The sequence below is a fragment of the Muscardinus avellanarius genome (genome assembly GCF_963383645.1).
Source record: "Muscardinus avellanarius genome assembly, chromosome: 2".
NCBI classification, from domain to species: Eukaryota; Metazoa; Chordata; class Mammalia; order Rodentia; family Gliridae; genus Muscardinus; species Muscardinus avellanarius.
This window is the reverse complement of record NC_137787.1, coordinates 132,930,266-132,950,751: the sequence shown is the minus strand read 5'-3', so window position 1 is coordinate 132,950,751 and position 20,486 is coordinate 132,930,266. Positions and strand designations below refer to the sequence as shown.

Sequence of the window (20,486 nt, the reverse complement as noted above, 5' to 3'; positions counted from 1 at the left end):
CTATACAAAAGACCCAAATTAATAAAATTAGATATGAAAAATAAGATGTCTTCACAGACACCACTAAAATTCAGAGGATTATTAAGGATTATTATTCCAATAAATTAGAAAAGTTGAAGATTTTTCTAAACATATCAGACCTACCAAAATTAAACCAAGGAAATATAGGAAATCTAAACAGACTGCTAACAAGCAATGACATTGAAAAGCCTTCCAACAAAGAAAAGCACACAACCAGATGGATTCTCAGCTGGCTTCTAAAGAAAAACTAAAGCCAAGGCTCATCAAATTATTCCAGGAAATAGAAAGAGGAGAAAAACTTCAAAATTCATTCCATTAAACCAGTATCACCCTGATACCAAAACTAGCTAAGGACACATGAAGGGGGAAAAAAAAAACACTATAGACTAATATCCCTAATGTGCCTAGACATAAAAAAAATCCTTTATACATTAAAAAGCCTCTACATCATGAACAGGTTGGTTTTCAGGGTTGCAGGGTTGGTGAAATATATGTAAACCAATAAATGTAATTCACTACATAAATATAATTGAGGATAAAAATAATATGATCTTTTCAACTGATGCTGAAAAAAGTCTCTGACAAAATATAACACTTGTTCATAATAATAAAAAGAAGCAATGAACTAACTAGGGATACAAAACTAGAGATACAAAGATTTTACTTCAACATCATAAAGAACATATAAAAACCCAAAGCCAAAAATCACACTGAATTGAGAAAAAAGATAAAGCATTTCCTCTACTCACCACTCTTATTCAATATAGGAGAAAATTTTAGGCTGAAAAATTAGGCAAGAGAAAGAGATACAAATAGAAAACACAGAAGTCATCAGCATTTGCATATGATATAACCTTATACTGAAGATCCAAAAATCTGCACCAAAATCCATCTGGAATCAATAAATCAGCAAAGCAGTGGGATACAAAATCAAGATATAATAATGAATCCACTAAAAAGAAATGAGAAAAATACTTCCCTTGACAATAACCTGAAAAAATATTAAATATCTAGGAATAAATTTAACCAAGGAAATGAAAAACCTCTACAATAGAAATTATTTAACACTGAACAAAAAAAATTAAAGAGGGCACTAGAAAATAGAACTCCCACATTATGCATAGGCAAGACTAATATTATTAAGATGGCTATATTAGAAATGTAGATATTCAATGCAATCCCAATAAAAAACCAACTGACATTCTTCAAAGAATAAAAGGCATTAAAATTAATATAGACAAATAAAAAGCCCAGAATAGCCCAAACAATTCTGAGCAGTAAGAGCAATTTAAGAGGCATACACACTTTCAAATTATACTACAGAGCTATAGTAACAAAACAGCATGGTTCTGGCATAAAAGCAGACACATACGACCAATGGAATAAAATACAAGGCCCAACAAGCCCACACAGATATGGTCATCTAAACCTTGACAAGGGAGTCCAAACCGTTATAAAAAAGGCAACCTTTTTAAATTAGTGATGCTTGGAAAACTGGATATTCAAATGCAGAAGAATTAAACTAGATCCCTGTCACCCTGCACAAAAATCTACTCAAAATAGATCAAATACCTCACAGGTTTGACCAGAAACTGAAACTGCTACAAGAAAACATAGGGTATACACTCCAACTTATAGGTGCAGGCACTAACTTCCTCAAAAGCATTCCTAAAGCTTAGAAAATAATACCAAAAATTAATGAATGAGACAGCATTAAATTAAAATGCATTTTCCACAGCAAAAGACACCAGAATATAGAATGCTAGCCTGTAAAATAAGAGAAAATAATTGCAGATACTATTCTAAAAGAGAATTAATATCCAGAATATATAAATAACTTTAAAAACTTAATAGCCAATGTCTAAGTCAACATTCTCAAACAATTCAAATCAGCCTACTCTACAATACAAGTAACACCCATGTTTATAGTAGTGTAATTCATAATAGCCAAGTTAGGGAAACATCCTGTGTGTCCATCAACAGAAAAATGAATAAAGAAAATGTGATAAAGAAAATGTAATATATACACAGAATGAAGATTTACTATGTAATAAAGAACAAAATATCACTTGCAAAAAATGGATGAAATTGGAGAACATCACGTTAAGTGAGATAAGGCAGACTCAAAATAAGCATAGCATGTTTTCTCTCATACATGGAAGCTAATGAATATAGAGGAGGAAAAGAAACTTCATAAATATGAGGAAAGAGAACAGCAAAATAGTAGGAAGGAACTGAGGGAGAAAAGAACAGAGGGAAAGGAGTCTTGAGGAGGGAGGTGGAGAAAACAATGTTATATGCATATAAAGAATGGGCCATTATGAATCTCATTACCATGTATAAGGAAGGTGGAGTAGTGGAAGAAAGCAAGCCAAGTGATTGTGTGTGCATATATGAATTTATCTATCAATGTTTCTATAATGTACACTTGCAATGCATCAATAAAAGATTAATTGTAAAAGTGACAGGAAATGCATTCAATATTAGTATTAAATATTAATCTTTTAAAAAATTAGGGAAGGAAGCCAGGCGTGGAGGCACACGTTTGTAATTCCCACACTTGGGAGGCCGAAACAGGGGGATCGCGGTTTGGAGACAACCTCAGCTACTTAGTAAGGCCCTTTGCAACTCAGTGAGAACCTGTTTCAAAATAAAGAATAAAAAATAGGGCTGGGGATATAACTCAGAAGGAAAATGCCCTTGGGTTCCATCCCTAGTATTGAAAAAAAAAAATAGGAAAGGCAAAGACTTTGGATTCTTCCCTGATTTAAACATATAAAATAAGCCAGGTATGGTAGAACATGCTTGTAATTCCAGTACTTGAGAGGCTGAGACAGGAGGATTGCAGGTTCGCGGCCAGCCTACGCTCTCATCTACTTAGTGAGGTTCTTTGCCATTTAGTGAGGCTCTATTTCAAAATAAAGAATAAAAAAAGGGACGGGGGTAGAGGTGGGAAGTATAAGGCCCCTAATACCACAAAAATAAGTATATCTATGTATAACTTTTTAAAAATCAGTAGCTTTTTCTATATACCAACCATTAATCCACTGAAAAAGAAATCCAGAAAACAATTCCATTCACAATCACCTCAAAAACAACAAAATACCAATAATAAATCTAACCAAGGAAGTTAAAGACCTATACAATGAAAATTATAAAAAACTAAAGAAAGAAATGAAAGATCTTAGAAGATGGAAAGCTCTCCTATGCTTTCCGATACCCAGAATATTATCAAAACAGCCATTCTGATGAAAGTGATCTATGAATTCTATATAATCCATGTCAAAATACCAATGTCATTCTTCAGAGGAAGAAAAATCAATCTTAAATTTCATACAGAAAAACAAAAACAACAGAAAAACTAAAACAATTCTCAGCAATAAAAATCATGTGGAGGCATCACAATACCTGACTTTACTCTACATTGCTATAATAATAAACAGTACTGGCACAAAGACAGGAACAAAGCAGAAAACACAGAAACAAATCCACACACAATTATATTTTAACAACAGTGCCAAAAATACCTGTTGGAGAAAAGACAGCCTTTTCAATAAATCATGTTTGGAAAATTGGTCATCCATTTGTAGCAAAATGGAATTAAATCTATCCTCTTACCCTGCACAAGAGTCAACCCAAAATGGTTCAAAGACCTAGAAATTAGACCAGAAACTTTGAAATTACTAGTAGAAGACATAAGTCTAATACTCCAACATATAAGTTCAGATAGTAACTTCCTTAATCAGATATTCAAAGAGCAAGAAATTAAAACAAGAATTAATAAATGGGATGGCATGAAACTAAAAAGTTTCAGTTCATCAAAGGAAACCATCAAGATTCTAAAGAGAAAACCGACAGAAGAAATCTCTGCCAGCTATACCTCTGATAGAGGGTTAATACCTAAAATATACAAATTACTGCATAGCATGGTGGCACACACTTGTAACCCAGCATAGGGGAGGCAGAGAGCAGAGGATCGAGGTTCGCAGACAGCCTCAAACTACTTATGAGGCTCTTAACAACTCAGTGAGAACCTGTTTCAAAAAATAAAAAGACTAAAAAATAGGACTGACGGTGTAGCTCAAAGGTAGAATGCCCCTGGGTTCCATCCCTAGTACCACAATAAAATAAAATAAAATAAAATAAAATAAAATAAAATAAAATAAAATATACAAATTACTTAAAATACTTAACATAAAAATATTAATCAGGAAATAGGCAATTCAACTAATATACACACTTCACAAAACAAGAAATACTTATGGCCAATACATATATAAAAAATTTTTCAACATCATTATCAATCAGGTACATGAAAAAATACTGAGATTCCATCATCTAATCCCAATCAGAATGGCAATCATCAAGAAGTCAAACAACAATAAATGCTGGAGATGATATTAGGAAACAGGAATTCTTCTGTGTTATTGGTAGGATTGCAAATTAGTACAGCCACTATGGAGATGACTGTAGAGAGTCTTCAGAAATCTTGGAATGGATCCACTATATGATCCAGTTATACCACTCCTGGGATACCTTTCAAAGGGGAATGAAATCATATTAGAGTGAAACATAAGTATCTGCTGATAGCAGCACAATTTATAATAGCCAAATTATGAAACTAACCTAGGTGTCCATCAGCAGAATAATGGATTACAAAATTACGGGAAATACACACAATGGAATTCTACTCAGTAATAAAAAAGAACAAAGGTATATCATTTGAAAAAACATGGTTGGGCCTAAAAAACATTGTGTTAAGTGACAGTACCAAGCCACAAAGAGTGAAGGGTCATACGATTTCTCTCATTTGCAGAAGCTAGGGAGTAATCAGGGCACAAGAGGGACTTCAGATAATGGAGGGAAATCCCCAGTGAAGATAGATCTAAAGATGTTTTAGGGAGAGTGGAGGGGGGGAAACAGGGAGAATTAATGGAAACACTTCCACTGACATTGTGTACATATGTAAGACTACCAAGACTACCAATGCAATCTCAATATCCTGTATTAGGAAAAAGAAGGGGGAGAGGGGAGGGAGCTGGAGGAAAGCCGACCACATGCTGTGAGCATGTATGTCCTTACCACTATGAACTAAGTTATGATGTGAGACTACAAATTTACCATTTGATCCAGCAATACCACTTCTGGGTATCTACTCAAAAGAAAGGAAACCAAACTAACAAACTAATGCATGGATATCTATGTTCATACCTGCACAATTCACCACTGCCAAACTATGGAACCAGCCAAAATGTCTATCAACAGATGAATAGATTACAAAACTGTGAGATATGTACACAATGGAATTTTATTCAGCCATAAAGAAAAACACAATTGCATAATATACAGGGAAATGGATGTAACTGGAAGACATTATGTTAAGTGAGATTAGTCAGTCATAAGAAAGAAGAAATCAGATGATTTCCCTAATATGTGAAAGCTAAGGAGAAATGGGTAACAGGAGGAACTCTAGATGAAGAAGAAAATCCTAAGAGGAGCAAATAAGGCAACCTAATTGAGGGGAGGGGAGGGGAGAAGAGGGAAACTCTCTAAAACATATGATGTACTTAAATAAACATATCAAAGTCAATGACTAAGCCAAGCATGGAAAGAAGGGATGGGGTGGGGATTGGATAAGGGCTAACTGGATGTTGTGTGCATGTATGACTATACAAGTCTTTTATTCCATTAAGATGTATGACTACAATGTACCAATAAAATTAAAATATATATATATATATATATATATATATATATATATATGGCAACAATAAAAGTATTTTTAAACGTTTTTTAAAAATAAAAATACTGAGACTTCTGTGAAGATGGCAACTGAGAAAAGCAGCGTTTACGAGCCCTGCTAACAATAGATCACTATTACCACAAAATAAGCACTTTTTAGATCCAGAAAACATCATCAGCAGAGAAATAAAAACTGTAAATACAAGGGACAGAGAAAAAGAAGAATAGAAGAACAATCGGAGACCAGAAAAGAAACCAGCCCGCACTGCGGCTGCAGAGCCACGCTGGAACCATCTTGCCTCGCAGCACCAGTCCCCAGAGAAAAAAGACTCAGAACGGAACTCAAAACCAGAAAAGAAATACACTAGCCTTACGGTCTAGGGTGCGGCAAAAATGTCATATTGCCAGCAGTGGTGGCGAGTTCACCACACCTGTGACAGCTCCAGATCAGCGTACTCAACAACCTACCAAACTCATCACACACTCCAGGGACTCAGAACAGAGCTCAAAACCAGAAAAGAAATACGCCAGGCTCACGCCTGCCAAGGTCGTGGCAGCAGCGCCATATCGCCAGAGGTGGTGGTGCATTCACCGTGCCCTAGACTGCTCCAGATCAGCACACTCAATAACCATAAGTGAAACTGCGGCCCCTAAAGAAGAAATACCAGTACTGCACCCCCAGGGACTTGGGCAGCTTTGAAAAAAATCTCCCTAGGACTGAGATTTTGCAGTCCAACCCAGTGAAGGAGTAGCAATGTCAGAGATACCACACCCTAGTCGCAGCTCCCCGTGGGAAAACACAGAGCCTGGTACCCCTCCATGATCTCACGCAGCCTCGATGAACTCCCAGTGTCTGAGACTTTTCAATACAATGCAGTAAAGGAGTAGTGGTAACTGAGATTACCACAGACTCGAGATCAAGAGCACGCTAAGTGATTTGGAAGTGACCAAGGGAAGAACCCAGAGAAGGCCAAAAATTCTGAAATGATGAAAAGAGGAATAACAATGGAGCAATGAATGCCCACAACCCCACAAATTCAGAACCTCATAACACAGAAATTCAAGATCTCCAAAAGACCAAATAAGGAATATAACTGTAGAAATAATACAGGACCTCGCCGGGCGTGGTGGCGCACGCTTGTAATCCCCGCGCTTGGGAGGCATAGACAGGAGGATCGCGCAGATTCGAAGCCAGCCGTGCGCGCTGGCTTAGGAGACCCTGTTTCCAAATGAAAATGTAAAAATAGGTCTGGGAGTGTAGCCCGGAGGTAGAAGGGCTTCCAGGAACCCCAGTACCACCCAAAAAAAAAAAAAAAAAAAAGAAAGAAATACAGGACCTTCAAAAAAATTTAGAGAGAGTCTAAAAGAAATAAAGGATGCAATCATTGAAGTAAAGGCCTCAATTCAAAATATAAACACAATTGATTAGGCCACATGGAGAATAGAACCTTACACCTAGAAGATAATTACTCTAAAAAAGAATGCATAGTTTATAATTTAGAAAAAATAATCTGACAGGAATTTAACATTGAAGAAATATGGGCCCATTTTAAGAGAGCTAACCTAAAAATAATTGGAATAGAGGAGCAAAAATACGGTGAAACCAAAGGGATAAATAATCTCTTCAAGGAAGTAATAGCAGAAAATTTTCCAAACACAAAGCAAGAGGTCAATACACAGGTCCAGGAAACTTATAGAACTCCCTTTAGACAGGAAAAGAGAAGAGGATCCCCACGCCACATAGTTATCAAAATGACCAATGTGGAAGCCAAGGAGAGAATCTTAAAGGCAACAGAAACAAAAGGCCACGTGACATTCAGAGGCAAACCAATTAGAATCATGCCGGACTTCCCAAAACAAGTCTTTAAAGCCAGAAGGGCTTGCAATAACATATTCCAAACTCTGAAGAAAAAAAAAAAAACAATTTTCAGCCAAAAATTTGCTACCCAGCAAAACTATCTATCAAATTAGATGGGGAAATAAGAAGCATTCATGACAAACAGAAACTGAACGAATTTATGTCTTCAAAACCAGCACTAGAGAAAATACTCAAGGAGATTAATTACAAAGAAGAAATAGGTAATACACACCAGAAACAAAGAAACAAGATTTCCCATCCAGCAGACAACTAAGCAAAAAAGAACAGTCTTTCAAAGAGTAATAAAATCTTCACGTTAGGAATTAAAAACTATCAATAATCACACTGAGTGTAAATGGCCTCAACTCCCCAATATAAAGACATAAAGTGGCAAAATGGATTAAAAACCAGAATTCATCCATTTGCTGTTTACAAGAAACACACCTTACAAGTAAAGATAGGAACAAACTCAAGGTAAAAGGCTAGAGCAAGGTAATCCATGCTAATGGAACTCGAAGGCAAGCAGGAACAGCAACTATGATATCAGACAATTTAGACTTCAAACCCAAACTTATTAGAAGAGACAAAGAATGTCACATTTTACTGGTAAAAGGAATAATCTAGCAAGAGGAAATAACAATAATCAACATCTATGCCCCAAACATAGATGCGTCTACTTTCGTAAATCAAACTCTTTGTGACATGAAGTCCCACATAAATCCCAATACAATAATACTGGGAGACTTCAACACACCTCTCACAATACTAGACCGATCTTCCAGACAAAAGGTCAGTAAAGATGCCTCAGAACTAAAGAACACCATTAGTCAAATGGACCTGTTGGACACATATAGAATATTTCAACCAACTACAGCAGTTTACATTTTTCTCAGCTGCTCACGGAACCTTCTCCAAAGTAGATCACATCCTGGGACACAAAATAAGCACTAGCAAATTCAAAAAATGTTACATACTTCCCTGTGTCATTTCAGACCATAATGGAATGAAACTAGAAATCAACTATAAGAAGACCCAGAGAAACAACATAAACATGTGGAGACTGGACACCATGCTTCTGAATGAAGAATGGGTCATAGAAGATGTAAGAGGTGAAATCAAGAAATTTCTAGAAACAAATGAAAATAAAGATACAGCATATCAAAACCTCTGGGACAGTTTTATGACAGTATTAAGAGGAAAATTTATAGCACTGAGTGCTCACATAAGAAAAACAGAAAATCTTCAAATAAATAACCTAATGACACACCTTAAATCCCTTAAAAAGCCAGAACAATTGAACCCCAAAGCCAGTAGAAGACAGGAAATTATTAAAATTAGAGCAGAAATTAATGAAATAGAGAATAAAAAATACAGAAAATCAACAAAACCAAAAGCTGGTTTCTTATGAAAGTTAACAAGATAGATAAACCACTACCAAAACTAACTACAAAAAGGAGAGAATCAACCCAAATTATGAAGATAAGAGATGAAAAAGGAGACATTACTACTGACAGTGTAGAAATCCAGAGGATTATCAGAAACTATTTTGAAAAACTATACTCCATCAAAATGGAAAATCTGGAGGAAATCAACTTCCTAGATGAATACAACCTTCCTAAACTGAGTCAAAAAGATATAGAACACTTAAACCAACCAATAACAATCAAAGAGACTGAAACAGCAATAAAGAGCTTACCATCAAACAAAGGCCCAGAACCAGATGGTTTACCAAGTAAACTCTATAAAACTTTTATAGAAGAGCTAACCCCAATACTTCTCAAAACTATTTCGTGAAATGGAAAAAAACTGGAACTGTCCCAAATACATTCTATGAAGGCAATATCACACTAATACCCAAACCAAATAAAGACAGTTCAAGGAAGGAAAACTATAGGACTATTTCTTTGATGAACTTTGGATGCAAAACTATTAAACAAAATACTAGCAACACACACTCAAAACCACATAAAGAAAATCATACACCATAATCAGGTAGGGTATATCCCAAGAATGCAAGGCTGGTTCAACATACGAAAATCAATCCATGATATTCATCATATAAACAAAATCAATAAGCCCACGGCCAACATCATATTAAATGGGGTAAAACTTCAAGAATTCCCCCTAAAAACAGGAACGAAATAATAATGTCCATTATCACCACTTCTCTTCAATATAGTACTAGAGACTCTAGCCAGAGCAATAAGACAAGAAAAGGAAATCAAAGGAGTACAAATAGGAAAAGAAGAACTCAAACTTTCACTATTTGCAGATGACATGATACTATACTTAGAAAACACAACAAATTCAACCAAAAGGCTTATAGAACTGATCCAACAAATTCAGCAAAGTGTCTAGATACAAAATCAATCTTAAAAAATAAGCTTTCCTGTACACCAACCATAAATACACTGAAAAAGAAATTCAGAAAACACTTCCACCGAAGATCTCCCATGAAAAAATAAAATACTTAGGAATAAACTTGACCAAGGAGGTAAAAGATCTTTATAAAGAAAATTATAAAGCACTGAAAAAAGAAATAAAAAAAAATCTCAGAAGATGGAAATATTTTCCATGTTCATGGACTGGCCGAATAAATATCATTAAAATGGCCATCCTTCCAAAAGTGATCTACAGATTCAACGCAATGTCCATTAAACTACCAAGATCGTTCCTCACAGACATTGAAAAATCAGTCCTTAAATTTATTTGCAATAACAAAAAGCCCAGAATAGCCAAAGTCGTTCTCAGCAACAAAACCCATGCAGCAGGAATCACAATACCTGACTTTAAACTGTACTACAAAGCCATTGTAATAAAAACAGCATGGTACTGGCACAAAAACAGATACACAGACCAATGGAGCAGAATAGAAGACCTAGAAACAAGTCGACACACTTTCAACCAATTGATTTTGACAAAGGGGCCAAAAACATACACTGGAAAAAAGATATCCTGTTCAACAAATGGTGTTGGCAAAACTGGTTAACAATATGCAGAAAATTGGAAATTAATCCCACTTTCTCACCCTGCACAAGAGTCAATACAAGATGGATCAAAGACTTGGTTATTAAACCAGAGACCCTGAAGCACAGGCATATGTCCAACACTGCAACACAGAGTCACAGATAAACCCTTTCTCAACAAGACTCCAAAAGCACAACAAATTAAAAGGTGAATCAATACGTGGGATTGCATGAAACTGAAGAGCTTCTGTTCAGCAAAAGAAACTGTCAAGAACCTCAACTGGAGCCAACAGCAGGGGAGAAGATTTTTGCCACCTACCCCTCCAATAGAGGACTAATATCTAGAATATACAGAGAAGACAAGAAACTCAACACTAAAAAAAAAAAAATCATCCAATGACAAAATGGGCAAACGAACTAAATAGACACTTCACAAAAGAAGAAATTCAAATGGCCAATAAATGCATGAAGAAATGCTCAACATCATTGGTAATCAGAGAGATGACAAATCAAAACTACCCTGAGATTTCACCTAACTCCAACTAGAATGGCAAGTATTCAAAACACAACAACAACAAATGCTGGCAAGGATGTGGAGAAGTGGGAACTCTAAAACATTGTTGGTGGGATTGCAAATTAGTGCAACCACTTTGGAAAACAGTATGGAGAATCCTCAGAAGAATGGGAACAAATCTACCATTTGATGCAGCAATACCACTTCTGGGTATCTACTCAAAAGAAAGGAAACCAAAGTACCAAAGTAATGCATGTGTATCTATGTTCATAGCTGCACAATTCACCATAGCCAAACTATGGAACCAGCTAAGATGTCCATCAACAGATGAATGGATTACAAAACTGTAGGATATGTACACAATGGAATTTTACTCAGCCATTTAAAAAAACTCTATTACATCATTTTCAGGGAAATGGATGGAACTGGAGGACATTATGCTAAGTGAGATTAGTAAGTCACAAAAAATTAGAAATCAGATGCTTTCCCTAATATGTGAAAGCTAAGGGGAAATGGGTCAAAGGAGGAACTTTAGATGAAAAAAGAAATCCTATAGAGGAGCAAACAAGACAACCTAAATGAGGAGATGGGAGGGGGGAAGGAAATTCTCTAAAACATGCAAAGTACTTAAACATATGGAAGTCAACCACTAAGCCAGGCAAGGGAAGGAAGGAGGGGAAGGGAATGGAGCGGGAATTGGGTAGGGGTTAAATCCGGTGATGTGTACATGTATGTACACACAAGTTTTTTACCCAAATATGATGTATGAATATAATGCACCAATAAAAAATTAAAAATAAATTAAAATTAAAAATTAAAAAAATACTGTGAAACAAAGTTTGTTTGTTTGTTTGGGGGTCTGGGGATGGAAGACAGGGGCATTTGACCTCCGAGCTACACCCCGTACCCTATTTTTTATTCTTTATTTTGAAACTGGGTCTCACTGAGTTGCAGAGGGCCTCACTATGTAGCTGAGGTTGTCTGCAAACCGCGATCTTCTGGTCTCAGCCTCCTGAATGCTGGGATTACAAGCATGTCCCACCACTCCTGGCTCAGAAACTTTTAATGTATTGATTTCTTTTTGAAAGAGTAGTAACTCTTTATTTGGGTTCAATTATCCCTAACTGAAAGATATCACTAATGTGTTAGGTTATCTCCAAGAAAATTTAAAAAATAAAAAATTAAAAGAATAAATTTTTCTTGAATAATGAAATACACTAAAATCAATTCATTATGATTTTCAAGGTTTATGAGAATCTTTTAAGAAAGCTTTTTTGAACCCACATTAGTTTCTGAGCCCCACTTTTACTAAGTCCCCTTAGAATCAGTGAATCTACACAAAGAGTTTTCACAAGTGGTAATGTGTTTTTTCATAAGAAAACAGTGAAAGAAAAGAATAAAAATGGATTAAATTTTATTGGGTTAGTAAAAGTTTGTTTGGGTTTTTAACTTCTAATGTTTTTTATTTATAGTCTTTAGTTTACTAAAACTTCTCTGATGAGAACAATCACCTTTTTTATTAAAATTACTCATTCATAACATAAAAACTGTAATTCTAAGCATCTTTACTTCTAATAAGTTCTACTGAAATTTAAAGTTATTTTGGCACATTTCAGCTCCATTCTAAGAAGTCAGAATTTTTGTATGAAAAGCAGTGAAATTTTTATGGCACCACTGGAGATTCAAATTCCCTCTCCCTAAAAAATAACTTGATATTCTAATGAAGAAATTTATATTTGAATTTTAAATGATTTTCCAAATACAATAATGATTGTTAAATTAATATTATTTGTAAAAATTATTGTTACCACCTCTTAAACATAAAAGCAAGATTCATATTATTGTCATGTAAAGTTTTTTAAAAATTTATGAAAATATTACCCAAAATAAATATTTTCTTTATTATATCACAAAGCAAAAATGGCATTATAAGAATACAAACAAAAATGAAAAATAAAAGACACTTTGCCTACCAAATATGGGCTCATTGTATCCATCAGAATTTTAATACAATCATAAGACAATATTCCAATGGGTAGAATGTAATCTGCCCTAAAACATTTGTGTGCCCCCCCCAAAAAAAAATCCTATACCTAGAAGAGGGACCAGTAGTTAAACATGTGAGAAGGAACTCATAATTCTATCTCTATTCAGACTTTGAAATGTTTGGTTATTCTGAAACAAAAATGCAGGTTCGTAGAAACATCTCTCTAGAAACCCTACCTAATGATGAATGAACTATAACTTATAAATCTAGTGATTAGTTATATATTTCTCTTTTTTTTCCCCTTGTTAACTTTTAGCTTCACAATAGTTTTCAAAATATTTGGATCCTAGACTCCATTATTCTATGGCATAGTAAGTAAGGACATATTTCACAGGTTTATTCCTCCTCTTTGAAACCATAATTATTGAAGCAGAAATTAGCAAAACTTTCAGTAACAGGAAATGAGATTCAGAATATAAAAGTAAGATGAATCTCTCTCCCAAATAAATGTTATTGTTTTATCAAATAGGGAGTTTTAACATTTAACTTTTGCTTTTTCTTATGTGTATTTGTGGTACTAGAGATGGAACCTGGGGACATTTTAGCTCCAAGCTATACCCTCAGCCCTATTTTTTATTCTTTTTATTTTAAAATAAGGTCTCACTAAATTGCAGAATGCCTCACTAAGTAGCTGAGGCACTCGGCAAACCATGATCCTCCTCTCTCAATCTCCCAAGTGCTGGAATTACAAGTGTGTGCCACCACTCCTGCCTAACTTTTACTCTGAAAAAGCTAATTATTTATAACTGTAAGGGGTTGATGTGTGCAAACATGTCATGTACCCCCCCACACACACATACACGCAAATTAAAGGTCTGAATCTCTAAAGACAGTTTCTAATGCACCCAACGAAAGTTAAAAGAACAATGGGTAGAAAGGGTAAAAAAGAAGAAGAAGAAGGAGGAGGAGGAGGAGGAGGAGGAGGAGGAGGAGGAGGAAGAGGAGGAGGAGGAGGAGAAAGGCTGTGTGTGGTTACACAGGCTTGTAATCCCAGTACTTGGGAGGCTGAGACAGAGGATCATGGTTCACCAAGAGCCACAGGCCTTCTGCAACTTAGTGAGACCCTGTTTCAAAATAAGAAATAAAAAATATTTTATTCTATTTATTTATTTATTTATTTATTTAGTGGGTCTGGAGATGGATCCCAGAGGCATTTGACCTCCAAGCTACACCCCCTGCCCTATTTTTTATTCTTTTTATTTTGAAACAGGGTCTCACTAAGTTGCAGAGGGCCTCACTAAGTAGCTGAAGCTGTCCACAAACCACGATCCTCCGGTCTCAGCCTCCCCAATGCTGCCCAGGTTTTATTCTTTTTATTGGTATACCCTTTTAATTGGTACACTATAGTCCCACATCATAATATGGATCATGCTGACAATGGCATACATTGGTGCTGCTTAGCCCCTGGGTTCTATCGAGAGAGAGGAGAGAGGAGAGAGGGAGAGAGAGGGAGAGAGAGGGGGGGGGGGAGAGAGAGAGAGAGAGAGAGAGAGAGAGAAGAAGAAGAAGAAGAAGAAGAAGGAGGAGGAGGAGGAGGAGGAGGAGGAGGAGGAGGAGGAGGAGGAAGAGGAGGAAGAGGAGGGATAAAAGGCATAAAGAAAAGTAGGTAAAGAAAAATGAGACATATATGGGGGAGAGGAGGAAGAAGAAAAGAACAATGATGGTTTAGCGGGCACAGGCCTGTAATCCCAGTACTTGGGAGGCTGAGGCAAGAGGATAAAAGGTTTGAGGACAGCTTCAGCAAACAGTGAGACTCTCATCAACCTAGCAAGATCCTTTTTCAAAATAAAAATTTAACTCTGGGTTCAAATCCCCAGTACTACATGCAAAAAAAGAACAAAAAAACATTGTAATTCAAGTAACATTTTTTTCAAGTGTTCTTCAAACATAATTATTCAAAACTGCAAAGGAATATAAAGCTCACATATAAAAGTTTGCCTTTAAAATATATTTAAATTAATGATATATTATTAAAACAATTTAACAGATACAAAAATTATAAAAAGACTATAATATCTGTAAATATACATCAAGCTTACAGATTATATATAAATTATTAAATATAACTATATAAATAAACTATATCTAATGTATGCCAAAATTTTATGATCAGAATAAAAATATAAAGAACAGCTCATAGCATTCTAAATACTTTTATTTTCCATTAAACCTATATAAAACACTATCTCCTAAAGATAAAACCTTTTTCATTGTTTATGGATAATGCTCTTACCTATGTATAACACCAAAAATTAATTTATTTTTCATTATATATTATTGTACAGGAGGGAAAGAAAGGAAATGAGTGCCAAAAAGCAACAACTTACATCATTTGGTCTTCATGCCCTTACTATCTTTATATTACCTATCTAAAGAACATAGACTACAAAGTAACAGGCATTCTCCTTCACTTTATCAACAGTAGAAACTTTCCATTAATCTCATTCTACTGAGAAATGAACTGTTTCATATAAGTTAGCTGTCCAGATAAATGTAACTTATTCCGTTAGAAAGCAAAATTACTTTTTGCTGTTAAAGTCATATTTTATTCATTTACCCGACAAATCTTATTGAAAGTCTACTAACTTCAAAATTCTCTGCTAGGCATTTGAGAGAATACAAAAGTGAATCCAAAGACCTCAATAGTCACTAAATAATGTACATATAGCCAGGCGTGGTGGCACACTCTTGCAAATCCCAGTGCTTGGGAGGCTGAGACATGAAGATTGCACAGATTCAAAGTCAGCCTCAGCTACTTAGTGAGGCTCTCATCAACTTTGTGAGACCCTGTTTCCAAATAAAGCATAAAATAGGTCTGGGAGTATAGCCTGGAGGTAGAAAAGCCCCTGGGTTCCATCCCCAGTACCACAAAAATAATAAGAATGTACATATAAGTGAATAAGATCAAATTAAACAAAATAATTGCCATAAGAGATACTAAAGAAGAATGCCCTGAGATAAATTATATCTGGAAAGACAATAAATCATGTAGGGATTCCATGGAACAACTAGTTCATGAAAGAAATACGCAAGTGGAGAGAGATTTAGAGATCTGGAATGGAAGGGAAGGAGACAAATAAATGTAGCTTATTCCAGACACTGAACAAAAAATTGAAAAAGAAAAGTAAAAACTGAAACAAAACATTCAAATCATAAAGGACTAGTCTAACATTTTATTCTATAGTTAGTGAGAAGTAAATTACAGTTTGAGCAGTGAAATATGATCAGTAAAGATGAACTGGATGTTAATATGTAAAATCATTTCAAAAAGATACATCATCCAAGTTGAAGAGAACAGTATGAAGAATTTAAACAGCAAGTAGGCACAAAGTACTGTGTGAATATATGCCACTGTCAACATAATCCACGATTATGATGCTATCATATGACACTATAGTGTACAAATTAAAATTAATTTTAAAAAGGAAACATGTATTTTAGAGATACTAAGTGAGGCTTGAAAATCAAATTAAAACAATGAACAAAAAAAGTAGTAAAAGAACATCAATCCCCACCATTATGACAATGGCAGGCTTCTTAACCAGAGAACTTGGGAACATGAACAGATATGGACCTAGAGACAGTAAATTCAGTATTATATATTCAGAATATGGCCCAGGGTCAAGAAAGACACTCTGATGGCAATATCTCATAGTAGATGAGAATTTAAGAATAGTAAGAGTTGGAAGGCTATCATATAATTAAATAAAATTTCCCAATAAAACATAAGCATCATGAAAGCAGAGATTTTTCTTGTGTTCACTGTCAAAAGTGTCTGATATTCAGTAAATACTCAAAAATACTTAAATACCATAGAATGCTGTAGGACAGATTGACTGAGAGAGAATAAAAGAGTGTGAGAGAAACATACTACAAGTGGTCAAAAGACTGATCTTTTGGGAAAAAAATCAAACATATTTTTATGTCTCTTAACTGTAAAGAGAAAATGCAGAGAATAGGAGAAAAGCATTAAGAGTCAAAGGAAAACCAGTGAAAATAATATTTCACAAGTCATAAAATGTTAAGTTTCAAGACAACTGGAATGACGAAATGTGTGATACTCAACAGAAATATTAACTTTTACCTACCTTTCTTGGTTGAAAATCATATTTTACACAGTGCTGAAAACCCTTTCCTTTAGACTTCAGTGATGTGACTATTAAACAGTTGCCAACAAAATGAGCAGAATAACCAACTCCTTTGCTAGTGCGAAAACTGTAAAGAACATGAGAATCATATAATAACCTCTGATTAAAAGAAATATAAATCTAGTATGTATTAAGTGTAATAAAAATAATAAAAATAAAGTATATTTCCCTGGATAGCAGAAATGTAATATTCACTAAAATAAAGACAAACTTAAAGGGTTTCCAATAACTAAAAGGTAAAGAATTTAAGCTGAAAAATAGAAGACTAGAGCTTTTAAATTTTTAATTTAAGCCAGATGTGGTGGCACACCCTTGAAATCCCCTTGCTTGGGAGGTGGAGACAAGAGGATTGCGCAGGTTCGAACCCAGCCTCACTGGCTTAAGAGACCCCGTTTCCAAATAAATATTTAAAAACAGGTCTGGGAGTATAGCCTGAAGGTAGAAGGGTTTCCAGGAACCCCAGTACCACCCCCCCAATTTTTTTATTTAAAATATCAAAAATACATAAAAAACAAATGATCAACAAAAATCTAAAAAGTTAACTTGTCTACTCTCAAGGACCATAGTCAATTAAAGAATACAAAATTCTTTCATATACAGATCATATTTTCAATAGCAATTTGCCTTCTAAATCTGTTATACCTTTGAAAATAGCTTGTAATTATAAAAAAAAAAAGCCAGAGCAAACTTCAATAAATAATATAGTTAACCAAAAACAGTATTTTAATCAAAGAGAAAAAACAACTATCAAATATTTATTATAATTTTCACATATACATTAAATTGTGTTACTATAATTATACCTTCACATTGTTAGTGTTATTTATTAGTATGTGTGTCTTTGTGTGTCTGTGCATGCAAGCGTGCATATATGTGTTACTAGGGATCGAACCAGGGTATTCTACCTCTAAACTATACCACTAACCCTTTTTAACATTTTTGGTTTGAAACAGGGTCTCACTAGGTGGCTGAGAATCTTGCTATGTTCCTCAGGCTGTCCTCAAACCTGTGTCTTTGTGTCTCAGCCTCTCAACTACTGGGATTATAGGTGTGTACCGCTATGTATGGCTTGATAATTATTTTTTAAAGCATTTGTCAATTATGCTCATAGAGCAAAATAAGGAAAAGGGCAAAGTCAATGAAATTTAGAGGGAGTTTGATTTTTTCCTCTCTTAGATCAGGCTCCAGCCATCCTATGTACTCTATAATTAATCTACATTGAAATGACTAGACATGGACAATCTCCAACCCCTGACTCCTAAACTGCAAATGAGCAGTAAGGGCAAAAAAAAGCCACCTAGAATCAACTGAAACATGAATAAAATTTATATAACCATGTCTAAATAGATTTAATACATTTATATGTATGTAAAGTCTAATATGCAACCCTAATACTATATTATAAAAGACAAAATTGAACTACTCAAAAGAAAAAAATCGTAAAATTAAGCATATTACTTACCAGTAAAGATAAGGTTTATCCTTATCAACATTAATGTTATTTAATGGATCCATTCGAAACCAAGTGTTGAGGGTAAAGCCATTCTGATAAGGCCACTTTGCAATAGGAGGCAATGCGATTGCCTACAAGGCAATGAAATAAGATAAAGTATCAGTTAAGAGAAATGTGATCTCACTAAAGTCAAATCTGGCCTGCAAAGATTAAAAAATGATCATAGCATAAATACCAAATATTCGTGAACAATTACATTAAAATAAACTATTACTGTATTTAAATAATGCATACCTAATGTTCTTTAAAAGCATATGTCAATAGGAGCATTGTTTTCAAATATTAGTGATGTAATTTCATCTCTAGGTTACGTACTGAATTTCAGTTTATACTTCAAAACTTTCATCCTCTAAGTTCACCAGTATACAGTCCTTTCCACATATGCCTCAAAACTTGCAGTTTTCTATGGTTTATGCTAGTTTTCAGGACTATTTCACTGGATTCAGGAGGATGACTCTTCAATGCTAAAAACAACTACGCTAAAGAATGTTAAGACTAATATCTAGAATATACAGAGAACTCAAGAAACTCAACACTAAAAAAAATTTAATAAAAACATGGGCAAGCGAACTAAATAGACACTTTATTGAAGAAGAAATTCAAATGGCCAATAAATGCATGAAAAAATGCTCAGCATCATTGGCAATCAGAGAGATGCAAATCAAAACTACCCTGATTATTTCACCTTACCTCAAATAGAATGGCAACGATTCAAAACACAAACAACAAATGAACAAATGCCAGTGAGAATGTGGAGAAGGGGAACTTTAAAACATTCCTGATGGGATTGCAAATTAGTGCAACCACTTTGGAAAAAAGTATGGAGAATCCTCAAAAGAATGGAAACAAATCTACCATTCAATCCAAAAATACCACTTCTGGGTATCTACTCAAAAGAAAGGAAACCAAACTACCAAACTAATGCATGTGTATCTATGATCATAGCTGCACAATTCACCATAGCCAAACTGTGGAACCAGCCAAGATGTCCATCAACAGATGAATGGATTACAAAACTGTGGGATATGTACACAATGGAATTTTACTCAGCCATTAAAAAAAACACAATGCAGCATTTACAGGGAAATGGATGGATCTTAAGGACATTATGCTAAGTGAGATTAGTCTTAGGTGAAACTCCTGGTAAAAAGGGAGATCCTATAGAGGAGCAAATAAGGCAACTTAACTGTGGTGACTGGAGGAAGGGAGAGGGAAACTCTTTAAAGCGCACGCACAGATGTACTAATTCATATCATAGTCAACCACTAAGCCAAGCATGAGAGGGAGGGATGGAGACGGAGTGGGGTGGGGACTGGGAGGGGGCAGGCTGGGTGATGTGTGCATTTGAGTCTACACAATTTTTTTTTTGCTTCATTATGATGTATAAATACAATGCACCAATAAAATTTTTAAAAATAAACTTCAGAGCCGGGCGTGGTGGCGCACGCTTGTAATCCCCGCGCTTGGGAGGCAGAGACAGGAGGATCGCGTAGGTTCAAAGCCAGCCACACGTGCTGGCTTAGGAGACCCTGTTTCCAAATAAAAATGTAAAAATAGGTCTGGGAGTGTAGCCCGGAGGTAGAAGGGCTTCCAGGAACCCCAGTACCACCAAAAAAAATAAAAAATAAATAAAAAAATAAACTTCAGAAATTGAAAAAAATCAATATTAAATAAACA

The 20,486-nt window shown here is 35.0% G+C and overlaps 1 protein-coding gene across 5 annotated transcripts in view; it reads right to left on the bottom strand.

Annotated features, from left to right (window-relative positions):
- Window positions 1-20,486, bottom strand: part of NBEA (neurobeachin) — a gene marked incomplete at both ends in the record, with an annotated part of 621,684 nt that overhangs the window by 537,049 nt on the left and 64,149 nt on the right. For 4 of the 5 annotated variants that reach the window (XM_080719960.1, XM_080719962.1, XM_080719961.1 and 1 more), the window contains 2 exons: window positions 17,237-17,363; window positions 18,759-18,880. In XM_080719960.1, coding sequence (XP_080576086.1) covers window positions 17,237-17,363; window positions 18,759-18,880 — 249 coding nt within the window. Of the gene's footprint in view, window positions 1-17,236; window positions 17,394-18,758; window positions 18,881-20,486 lie in introns of all 5 variants that reach the window. The other variant, XM_080719963.1, reaches the window with a different exon arrangement.